Here is a 12,966-nt window from a genome sequence, read left to right as displayed (position 1 = left end):
TTAGAAATGCAAGAATTAAAATTTCTGGTTGAAGTTCTATTTATACATTGTGATGGTGGTCTCTTCAAACACATCCACGTCATTATGTGACAAACACAAAACATACTAGCAGAGAAGTATGCCATCCATTCTATCAATGAATAGCAGAGAAGCCTTCCATTTGATCACCTAGATAGCAAATATCTAAAGTGACACTGAAATAAATTATCAATACAAGTGGTGAAATACTTCAAATACCAAGTTCTAATACTTACAATAATTTGCTGTGCAATACATACCCATAGATTGAAATCCTCCAGACTTCCTTTTAATCTTTTTGTTATTTAAAAACTTCCAACTCTCAGTTTCAGTTACACTGCTATCTTGATGCTAAAAACAAATTTTTAAACAATGAAGAAAAGAGTCTAAAAATGTTTCAAATTGGCAAATATTTTTTTTTTAACCATATTATTATTATTATTTGACATCTCAAAAAAGGTCAAGAACTCATAACAGCAAGACATAACCTACCATCTACGCCACTTAATTTTCCATCTACATGCTATACATCTGCATACAATGCCATCCACCAACCACTAAGATTTTTTTTAAGTTTTTTTGTTTTTTTTGTCTGTAAATTGTGTGTATTCTGGCTGATTTTCTTGTATGCAGGATGGAAAAAACCCAAGTTACAAGGAGAGAAATACTCTACTACTTTCATATGAAATCAGTTAACTTACCTTCAAATGAAGAAGCCCACATCAAGATTACTCATCATGATGAGTAATCTTGATGAGCAGAAAAAATACATACTACACAAATACAGCATTAAAGCAACCTTCAAACCTCCTGCAAAATTAAAAAGTATCAGCTCATCCAAAGATCCTTACTCTACTTTGCCCACCCAGGGGTTTTCAAAATTCAGTACACCTGCAACTTAACCTACATAAGGGAAACAGAGCACATCATCCCAATAAGAGAAGATGAACAAAAAACACAGAACCAAACCTTAGAGTCTCAGTGGCACACTAAAAAAAAAACAGTAATTCAGCTAGAAAAGCATTATGTGGAATTGTCTGCAAATATAGGAATTCAGAACTCCATGGCAGACACAAGTTAAAGAGGCCATCCTGAAAAGAAGAAAGCATATCAAAGTTGGTAATAAGTAAATCAGCAGATGCTGTAAAGAGAATATACAACTGATAAGAACATACAAGATAAATATGAGGAAGGTGGTAAATTGTGAAAAGAGTAGTGTAAAAGGTATTGCAAATAATATGAAAACTGAAACTAAAGATATTATGGATAATTACACTGAAGGACAATTTGTTCTGCTTGCATGTATGCAGTGTCTGAAGAAGGAGAGTCATTTTTCACTATACAATATCATGCTCATTCCAGTTGCTGCTAATTACACTAATTAGTATTACTTACAAGGGTGGTGGCACAAAAACTTTGTAATTATTGACCTATCAGCATCTTTAGAGTGGTGATAAAGATTTTGAAAAAGTAAAAAATCGCATACAGAAAAGAATTGACAGAGAGTAACTTATCACAATTTATAATAATGTGACAGTTGAATTAGACAAGAGGAATGGATACACTCTGATACTTTTGGACTTAGCTAAAGCTTTTGACAGGATTCAACATGGAAAGTCGTTGCATAAGTTGAAGGATACAGGACAGGATTATAAACTACTAGGATTACAGGACGGATGACTGACCTGTAATCCTATATAGACTCACATCCTATATAGACTCACAATCCTATATAATCCTATATAGACTCACATCCCCCATTTACCACAAAAAGTGGTAAATGGGGGATGTGAGTCTATAAAATTTAAAGTGACCAGTAGCATACCACAGGGATCAATCCTTGGTCCAATGCTATTCAATATTTACATTAATGAGATTGGAAAGGATTTAACAGGAGACATACAGCTATGCTGATGATGCAAAAATAGATAGGGAAATCAGGAATGCAACTGACATGCAGCAGTTGCAAAACAACTTCATACGCTGCAAATGTGAGCATGTTAAAATGGCTGTCAGTTGAATGTTATGCAGTTTGGTGTAATAAATATCCAATGGTTTAATGCGGTTTTTTTTTTTTTTTGCACATAATCCTATCAGCTGAACCATTAGTAAATTACTACATCCAATCCATGTGGTTTAATTCTGAACTTCAACATAAAAAAAGAAAACAAATGAACTAAACTATTAGTCAAACTTGCACACAGATGTGTATTCCAGGATATCATATATATAACTTAACTTCTTAACAAACCTTAATAACCATTTAACTCATTAAGAGGCTGACTCTTCAGACATCTCATAACCAAAAGAAAAATCTTTAATTTACAAAAAAGAACACAAATAAATACACACACAAAATCAATACAACTTTTGCAAATGTCAATATTTTCTTCAGATCCTTACAAGTAAAAGACTTTAATGGGTGCAGCTTCCAATCACATAATTCAACATTTAAATTAAGTCTCTTGTCCCACAGAGAACTCACACAGGAGTGAAAACTAATGCAAAAACTGCTTCTTATATGACAGCAAACTCTTCTTCCATCTTAAATGATGGAATCACCAAAGAAAGCAAATTCTGACTCATACCCTCTCAAACCTTGTATCGGACAAAGATATTCCGATGATGCCCTCCCTCCTAACTCTCAACAAAATGGAATCATTAAAACACTAACTAATAAAGCCTTTAACCCTTGTTCGAATGAGGCCTTTCTTGCAGCAGAACTGATTCATATACACCACACTTTCCTATCTAATGCCTACAGTTCTTATAATCAAAAAATAATTAATCCTCTGCTCCCTCTTCCAAGTTCATGAACTTCTCTCCAGAAGAATTTTAGTAATGCAATAACCATTTCCTATGTCTGAGGAACATCAAAAATTTCTGCACAACTTTCAAGCCCCACTTGAAACTAGCTACTCTTATCTGCTCCACTGAAGACCACCTCCCTCCTCTCTCAATTCTGGTATACAGTTCCTTGTTTCTGCAAGTTGGACTACTATGGATATACAGAAACACCAGCAATCATCCGCATCGATACATAGAACACAAAAAATACATCTGCAATCATCACTATGGTCAAACTGGGCCTTGCAGACCATGCTTTGGATATGGCTCATAGAATCAAATGGAAAAAGACCTCATGAAAAGCTCATGCTCCACTAAAGCCAATTTAGAAGAGCAAGACTGTTTTTAGAAACTGCAGCTACTTTCAGAAATCTGCCTAATTTGGTTGAATTAAAATGGTTGAATTAAACTTCCCGAAATATGGGAAAGATGTAAACTCAGATGTAAACTAGGATCTCGAAATACTTCAAGATCCCAGTTTACATCTGAGGCAGCCAACAGGTGCCCACAGAGGCACTCCGACTTAGGACCAATTTTCTGCCCATGTGTTTTACTCTGTTTCGTGTTATCTTTGCTTGTTACCTTTGTTACGTCTCATATTGTACTCCATGGAGATGTCTCTGCGACATACAAAATAATGAAAGAATTAAATAGAATTTTAAATAAATTTTCAGTGTTGTTTCCCTTCATTAGGCCTGCAACATGAATATGTTGTCTTCATTCAATACATTTCAATAACTTGATTAGCAATCTATGTGAAAATAACAGCAAACTCCACTGGAAAAAAAAAAAATTTTCAGGCAGTATTATCACTTCAGAACAAATTTGCCTTCTATGTGAAGGCTCTTCTAAAAAAAAATAAATGAAACATGTCAACAGTATTAAATTTCTATTTGATGATTTCTATGTGAACTAGCATGCAATAAAGTTTCTTTTAATTTTCACTAAATAAATCCTATGTGGTTTGACTATATAAACTTCACTTTTTTTTTTCAAGATATCCTCTCTGTTTTCCATTTCTAACTGTTCTAATTTTTGATCAGTCTTCATATATTGAAGACAAACTTTACAGCTCTCTTTTTGCTACTTTCCTCTCAAACAGCTGAATGCTTAGATGTCTATTAACATTATTTTCTACTCTGTGCATGTTCAGAAATACAGTAGAGTAACTTCTGTTCTATGCACCACCTTTATTTTAAAAATACAGCAGTGACTTTTGCTTCTCCTAATTAATATAACGAATTTTTTAAACAATATTTGTCTATATATAACACAAACAGCACAATCACAAACTTGGACAGCTCATTAAAAAAATCATAATTATGCATCAACCAACTTAGTCCGAGCGGTTAGCCTAGTGGCTATGCGCTTCGCAACCATTTACCTGGGGAAGGAGTGTCCTAAATTTGATTCACGTCAATGACGTGAGGAGCTTATGGATCTTCCTCGGCCATAGCCAAGTTAGCCTGTCTTAGGCGTGGACAGCAGGGATTTTTCCACCAGTTTATCAGGTTTTTCATCCCGCAAGCAGGTAAACCAGCCCAGTGAACACACAAGCTACAGTCATAAAATATATTACGGCAAGGAAAGCAACGGGAAACCACCTTGCTCAATCATTTCCCTAGTATGGTAGCATATAGCTACCCCACCAGCCGTATGGCTGAGAGAATAGAATAGAACAACTTAAATAAACTTGTTTTATATTTAAGCAAGACTTCAGTCAAAAATAAACTGACAGCTCAAAAGACTTTACTAGCAACAAAGTTGAAATAACTTTATAAAATGCCTTATTCTCTAAACTTCAATTCATTTTTAATTTATGGGATATCTGAATTTTAATACAGTTCCATTTGAATCACCTTTTACATCTTTCCCCTTCGGAATGCTAGGGAGCAGGCTAAATGTTCTTCCCTTGCAATTAACGCATTTGGGTGTTTTGCACTTGTAGTCTTAATTCTCATGTTCATTACTGACCCGCTGGGAACAGATGGCAGAGTCATTACCAGGGACGAATTCTCCATGCTTGCTATGCTTGATGCATTACAACCAACTTTTTATGATGATGTTATTGACCAGTTCATAAAGAAGAACCGTAGGATAGAATTTGTATTCAAGTAGCTAAATTGAAAAATATAGCATATCTTTTGTAAAATAAATGTTGTATTTGTATGATTAAATGTACATGCATTTCTAAATATATAGTTTTAAATGGTCAGTAATTCATTATTCCGCTAATCAGACTTCAATCACACCTCTCACTCCCTGAATGATAACAAGAGAAAGCATGAATTTCAAGACCAGCATTTACCCCCTAGTCATTACACAAACTGAGCATGGCTGCATTTCTAACATGTGGAATAGCACAAAGGATTCAAGAATAAAGATATTAACAGGATAACTGAGATACCCTGCTGTCAAATGTTTAAACTTCAGGAGAGTTAAATGTAAAGATAGTATTCATAGATACTGGGATACCATTCTTCATGTATGAGAATTCCTCTCACGGTTCTTTAATTTGAAGCTATCTCATCCGGAACATCGAGCAATGCCCACGCTAATATTTCTCATCCAGAAAACTTCAGAATTTTGCAGAGGTTCACATGAATGGTATTCCCATTAACGCAAGGAGTTGCTCCAATCATTTTTGAGAGGATGTTTTGACAAGAATGTTTCTCCTGAATGGAGTTTTTCAATTATTCCAGAGATCCTACCAATGTTTCCAAAACCTTCCATTTCCATTTGAATCTCCTTCCCCACTTTGGAATGCTAGGGAGCAGGCTGAATGTTCTTCCTCACAATTAACGCATTTGGGTTTCTTCATTGAACAAAGAAGAGTGGCATTTTTCTAATTGAATATTAGCCTATCGAATGCATTATCAGCAAAGGTGGTACGCTTGTTGGTGTTTGATGTTTTGTGCTTTTTAATGTCAGTTGAAGAGGTTTCTATACTAGGCTAGGACTTGATGGCCTCTGATAAGCTCGAAGACAAAGGACTTATTCTCAAAGCTCCCCACCCACCCACCTACCTACCTACCACACATTCCAGATGTCCACAATCCAGCCAATGATAATGTACCTGGAGTGGAACTCCAGGGCTAAACCAGATGTCAGCAGCAAAGCAAGCTCTGTCCCCAACCCATGGGAAAACAAATCTACTCTAACGCCATTTACCATTGCAGAAAACTCCACTAGCCATGATAAAGTCAAAGAGGCCAAAGTAGTACAAGACTAGGATATCCCCCCCCCCTTTTTTTTTCAGATATTCATGGGTAATACTCTATAACAAATACAGTGGCAAGGGCACTGGATCTCTGTGATGGTGGTCTGGAAGGAAAAGCACTAAAAAGATTCAGCAGAAGTAGAGAGAAAAATACATGAAAGAAAGAATAGGCAAAGATAAAAAATAAAAACAGCCGATAGTTAAAAGATGAATAACAGTGACAACAGCATACAACCTGTCTGGTACCTGATTTTTTTTTTTTATCAACCATCTTCCTGTACATCCTTCAATTTCAGCTGCTGATGAGTAACATACATAAAAATTCACACATTCCTCTTTATAATATTTTTTTTTTTTTTTTTTTTTTTATGGAGGCATAGGGCTAAGCACCTTATCCTCGAGTTACAGTTGCAAAGTCCAAGAATACTTGGAAAGGTCGTGGGCACTTAAGTGACTATTAGGCCCACTGATAGATAGATAGAATATTCTTTTTACATGATATACATTGTCTTTGAAAACTTTTTATTTGGATCGTAAGATATCACCGATTCAAACTAAACATTACATGATTCTATCCATAAACGTAGCATGTGTGAATAACAATCTGACGTTCTTGATCTGTAACTTCAGGAATTGCACAGATATTATGATAGTATTAATCTAAGGAGGTGAGTGACCATACCATACCACCTTAGATTAACTCTGTTCACACATTCCTGAATGCCAACAATGTCAAGTTCCTTCCTAATATCCTCATTATTTTAATAATTCTGCCACTGCCACCATATGTTCACCCACCCACCCCCAATTTTCCTCAGAACACTTATATCTGTAGTCTCCAGTGTAAGTATTATTTCTAATCTGACCCTCAGATCGATAAGTTAACAGTGATTTGAACACTGTCTTCACACATAGTTTAGTATTTTTTTTTGATTCCACATACATTTATTCAGATGACTCCTTACCAGCTTTGCCAACTCTTGTATACTTAGATATTAGATATTTTGTTTGTTATCTTTATTAAAAATGGTGCCCAATAAGCTGAATGTTTCACTTATTCTATAAGTTCTCCATTCCAAAAGCAAATACTGTTTTCAGTGTTCCTGTCAATTTTCATAGGCAGTCTTTTCACTGATCATTTGCATACCAACTTGAATACCACATTACGGCAGTTTAATTCAGTTTAGTTAAGAAAATCTGGAGACTTGTATGGAATTTACTTAACAGTTTATCTGTTAAGTAAATCCAATACAACCTCATCTGTATAAACTAAAGAGCCGAGTTGAATATCTACAACTCTGATATCACGCTTAATACTACTACTTCATAATGTGATCAATAATTGATGATAAATAACAATGGAGATAATGTGCTTCTGTCTCACATCTGATTTAAAATCAAATCATCTTCCTGTAACACTTAGAAAACTCTGCACAAGAACTTCAAAAAATAATGCAATAAATAAATAACCAAAAAGCAGGCACATATAGAACACCAGGAAATTGATTCAGTAACTTTGTACGTTTACCAAGGGTAAAAGATCACAGTTATAGGGAGGTAGCGAGGAAGAAATTTCACAAAGAATTCAACTTTGTTGGCTAGGAAAAAGACAATGAAATTATCAGAGGAGAAATCCCATCAACTTATTTAGACCTAGGTTTGAACACATTAGAAGGTTTAATGGAATAAATAAAGCACATAAATAATTAAAATACATGTTTAAATCAGTCCTATATTTCATCTCAGTCACTGAGACATTGTCAGGGAAACAATATAAAAATTGCAAAAGAACAATAAGTGAAAAAGATTAACTGAAAGCCTGAAGTCCTATGAGGGGCACCTTCTACGGGTGCTGTCGACTAGCCTTAGCTGTGTTGGGCAGAGGCCTAAGAATGAGTTTCCCATGGAAACTCATTCTTAGGCCTCTGGGAAGTTTCACTTGGGAAGTTTAATACCACTACATTTATTCGGATAAGGTTGTCTTTTTTTAAATCTGCTCCCAATTCTAAAAAAAATTTGTATTTGTTATGGTGAAGCATAGTCTTTTTTTTTTTTTTTCCCATTTGATTCTGTGCAAGGTATCCAAAGTATGCTCAGCCAGACCTGACTGAAAATACTAATAGCAGAAGATTTTTTTTTTATCAAAAGAAATATAAAAATGGAGGAAACTCATGTAAAAAAACTTTATTAATGTAGAATTTTCACCTAAGTGTCATAGGTATAGTCAGAAGAAGACAACAGAATGGAAATTAAATAATAACACACAATTCTAAAAAGCACCACCTGAGTAGCTGATGTAATGTAACTAAAAAGTTAAATTTTCTAACTTATGGGAAAAAAAAAAAAATACACACATTCTTGCAATAAATACTGTTACAACTTCAGCACCCTCATCTCTGAGCTGTCTACAGAATTGCATGAGCCCAAGTCCATTAGTGGTGCTGCGTGGGCCAACATTCATGTGTTTATCAGAAAAGAGAGAGTTGTCTAGCTGTACAGATTAGCATGCAGTGAGGAAAAGATGAGACCTCTGTAGCTGTAATAACACTTAACTGGTGGCTGCATTCCAACCTTGTGATTTTCAGCACACTAAAAACACTCTGGATCAGTAGGATCCAGAGTATTTTTAGTATCGGACTATTAAGGCTGTAACGATACAGATGACGTAACTTACTCCCAAAGAACAGGTCAACCACACTGCTTAAGAACCATCTGTGATTGTTCGCCTCTGCTGTAATCCTATGAGAACACAGAAAGTGATGTCGTCAGAGATAACAGAACGATATCACGTGTACTAACTGATGATCTGGGGTGAGAGCCTACTGTTGTTCTAATGGACACTTCCTATCACTACAACTTAAGTTGCAGAGGGTGATAAAAACAAATATATTTCTCTGGAAGTAGATGAACAACAGACACAGATGTCCTCTTCAGAAATGAAAAGATTTTCACCACTCAAGTGTCATTTAACTGCCAAAATGATTGGGTATATGTTTCAGATGGATGGTTGCACAGCACATGCTATGCCACCCAGGATTGAGAGGTCATCATCCCATGGCAGTAATGGTTTGGTGGGGGGAGGGGTGATGTATCAGGGTATCCAAGTTTCATTTCAACGGTCAAAACCTCTGCCAGTGTATCAAGAAACTCTTGGAACCTGTGGTACAGCCCCTGAACAACACCTTGTTTCACAGTAGGCAGTGGACCATCCAACAGGACTCAGCCGCTGCACACGACAAGGACCACACAACAGTGGTTGGAGGGAAATGTACCTGACCACATATCACCATCTGATTGGCTGTCTGGATGTCCCAATCTGAATCTGAAGGACTTCAAATTGTGGTTGGAGTTTGAGAGAGTAGCCTGCAAGAAAAGCTGCCTCAGCATCGCCAGCCTGAGAGTGGATTTGAAGAGTAAAGGCAGTGTTGCCAATGGATGTTGTGCAAGCCGCCATCATTATGTGGTATCACATACTTCGGGCATGCATGAAGGTAAACTCAAGATAGGACAGAATGGAGGACTTTGTAGAGGCTCTCATCCAGCATTGGATAAAAATTGGCTAATGATGATTTGTGGCATTTTGAAGAATTTTCTCTTTATCATATGCTTTTTCCAGATCTACAAAACTCAGATACAGATCCTTCATATATCATCATCAAATTCCTCATAAATACCCTTGGGGATGTACAGAATATTATAGTATTGGCATAAATTTTTCATGTGGTACTGACTTCCTATTGACAATTTTCCTCCAAATCAATGTTATCTGTGAGGATCCCAATATTATTAGGATCTTATATTTTGGTCTTCTAATGCACTAGTAATGTATCTTCCTCTGTGTCTTTTTCCTAGATCTCTTCACTCACCTAATATTTCTCTAAACTTATCTTTATTTTGAACCGAGCGCTCAGATCCATATGTTAAAATTGGTTTGAATACTATAGGCAGTTTATTGTTCTAATTTCTCTCTTACTCCAGATAAATTTATTCATTTGAGTTTCTACCATACCAGCTTTTATAATTCTGTTATCTATTTTGAGGATTTGAATGAAGTGGATAGATAAGCAAATGAATGGAAGTATATCAGTTTAATGCAGCTATTATTATTATTATGTAAATATTAATAAATTAAATGTAAAGTCTTGAAGTTTGGGATACATCAAAGGGAGGCTGCATACTCTGTTGGAGGAACTGTACTGGATGAAGTAGGGGAGGCAAGGGATCTCGGGGCTGATGATTGATAGAAACCTGAAATTCAGAGAACATATTGCAAAGGTTGAGAGGGTAACCCAGAGGATCGCTGCAATACTGAGAAGGATACTGACCTGTAGAGAGAGATAAAAGAGTTGTCATTTCACCATATAAAGTCCTGATCAGACCAAACTTGGACTATTGTTCTCAAATTTGGTCCCCAGAATTTGAAGGGGATAAATTAAATGTGGAAAGGGTGCACAAAGGCAGATAACAAAGATGCTATCAGGAGTGTACAATGTTAGTTATGAAGACAGGCTGAGGAAATGTGGACTGCAGAGTTTGATAGATAGGAGAGATGACATGACTGAGACTTTTAAACTTTTGAGAGGTAGTTACAGGGTTGACAATAGGGAGTTCATTCGTTGAGTGGAGCATGGGGAAGGAATGAGGACAAGGGACTATACCTGGAAGTTACGAAAAGAACCTGTGAGCAAGAGGGTGAGTAGTGGTTTCTTTGCATGGAGGGTGGTTGAACCGTGGGATGCATGGCCTGATAGAGTGGTGAGAGCACAAGCGGTCAATGAGTTCCAGGAGTGATATGATAGATTGTGTTTCCTAGGAGGGGCATCCCATGATGAGTCTTGACTCCATGAAGACCTGAGTCATAATAATAATAATAATAATTTACATATTTCATTTGTTACTGTTATTAAAAATTGTGCCTATTTAACTGAAATGTTCCATTTGTTCTTAGGTTCTCCATTCAAAATGCAGATGATGTTTTCGGTATTCCTGCCTATTATCATAGGCCATCTTTTTTTATTTCTCATTTGCATACCACATTACAGCTGATTATTAACCCAACCAAGGGAGTGGGCATCAGCCTATTCTTCAGCCGGTCCCAAGTCCAGATAAAGGGAGAGGGGATCAAAGTCATAAAAACAGTGCCAAAACCTATATGATGAGTGAAGTATTGGACTATTCGAGGACAGCTAGACATATCCTGTAGGTGACGCACGGATACATCACCCTACATCTGTGATACTGGATCAAGAGTGAGTGCAGCTAAAGAAGCTAGCTCCTAAGAGACTGAGGGTTGCTCACCGAATGTGGTGAGTATGACTGGTAGAGGCAGATTTGATGAAAAAAAGAACAGTGGACATGTTGTGTATGCAAGAAACTAGGTGGAGAGGTAACAAAGTGAAAGAACTGGGAGATGGTTACAAGCTATTCTATAGTGGAGCATCAGATATGTGAAGAAATAGAGTAAGAATTATATTGTGTAAAGAAATGAAAGACTGTGGGGGGAAGTAATTTGCAGAAATGATAGAATTATGTGTGTGAAATTAAACTATCAAGATTATATAGTTAATTTGATTAGTGTGTATGCCCACACGTTGGATGTATAGATGAAGAAAAGGATGCAGTCTGGACACAAATGGATAGAGTGATGCAAGGATTGAAGGAAGAGGAACATGTGATTATTGGGGGTGATCTAAATTGACATGTGGGTAGGAAAAATGAACAGTGTGAGAAAATACATGGAGGCCATGGGATACAGGAAGCAAATCAGGAAGGTTTAAGAATAATAGATTTTGCAGAAGCATTTGAAATGACTCTAGTGACTACTTTCTTCAGTAAGAAGGCAGAACATCTGATCACGTACAAGAGTGGAGGCATAACATCTCAAACTGACTATTGTACAGAAGAACACATCTCAAGGAAATGAGGAACTGTGGGGTAGTTCTTGGAGACCATGTCGTTTCACAACAGACTACTTTGCATGGACTTGCATCTCAAAAGAATGAAAACAACAAGAACATAAGGAGTGCACAGGATAAAGTGGTTTAAACTAAAGGAGGAAGCAGTGAAGAGCAGATTTAAAGAGATGGTACTTAAGGAGATAAAAAGAGATTTCAGTGATGTCCAGCAATGGTGGCAACATAGTGCAGACATAAACAGAAAATGTACAAGCAGCGATACAAAGGAAAAACACAGCAAAGAAAGTTTGGGATGCCTCCCAGAAGGATGAAGATTGTGAACTCTATAGTGGTGCAAACAAAAGCAAAGGCATATAAAATAGGCATATATGGTGAAGGGGTGCTTAAGGGTCAAAGCTGTATAACTGAGAGGAGACCTCCACATAGCCTTTAAAGGAATGCGGAGAACCGACCAGGGCTTCTGACCTAATGTCCAATCCTCACCTTCTCGTGGTGCACCCTGTTGGGTATCTACTTTGATACTGAACGAACGAGGATGGGCTGGCAATTTGGGATTTAGCCGACCAAATTGTATTCTTATTGGTTAAACCAAAATAAAAAAATGATGGTACAACATGACAAAATTTCATGCCGGCTGGGGCATCGCCCGGTTAAACAAGGCCCCCGTTGTTTTTGCCAGGGAACCAGGGCGAACAGCGAAAAGTCAGCTACTGGAACAAATCTGAAAACAAACCCCAACTCAACATCACCAGAGTTAAAGATCGGTACTATCAACGTAAGAAGCCTGAATGGCAAAGAAATGGAGCTAGCTGAGGAATTAGATAAGTACCAGATCGACATAATAGGGGTGACTGAAACAAAAAAGACCAAAACTGGTGAGATCTTTCTGAGCAATAAGTACAAAATGTTATACTCAGGCAATGACAATCAAGGAAAAGAAGGAGTAGCCATAGTATTCAACACAAA

General features: G+C 36.7%; 1 protein-coding gene across 4 annotated transcripts in view; it reads right to left on the bottom strand.

The window, feature by feature from the left end:
• The window catches only part of LOC150094624 (ATP-dependent RNA helicase DDX54), a 350,258-nt gene that overhangs the window by 244,642 nt on the left and 92,650 nt on the right, over positions 1-12,966 (bottom strand). For all 4 annotated transcript variants that reach the window (XM_090411066.1, XM_090411065.1, XM_090411067.1 and 1 more), the window contains exon 4: positions 279-369. In XM_090411066.1, the coding sequence (XP_090267192.1) occupies positions 279-369 (91 nt within the window). The remainder of the gene's footprint in view (positions 1-278; positions 370-12,966) is intronic.

The sequence above is a fragment of the Typopeltis vanoorti genome, chromosome 21 (genome assembly GCF_054136105.1).
Source record: "Typopeltis vanoorti isolate ZY-2024b chromosome 21, IOZ_Tvanoo_1.0, whole genome shotgun sequence".
NCBI lineage: Eukaryota > Metazoa > Arthropoda > Arachnida > Uropygi > Thelyphonidae > Typopeltis > Typopeltis vanoorti.
The sequence above is the reverse complement of the archived record's forward strand: the minus strand, read 5'-3'. Positions and strand labels throughout refer to the sequence as shown.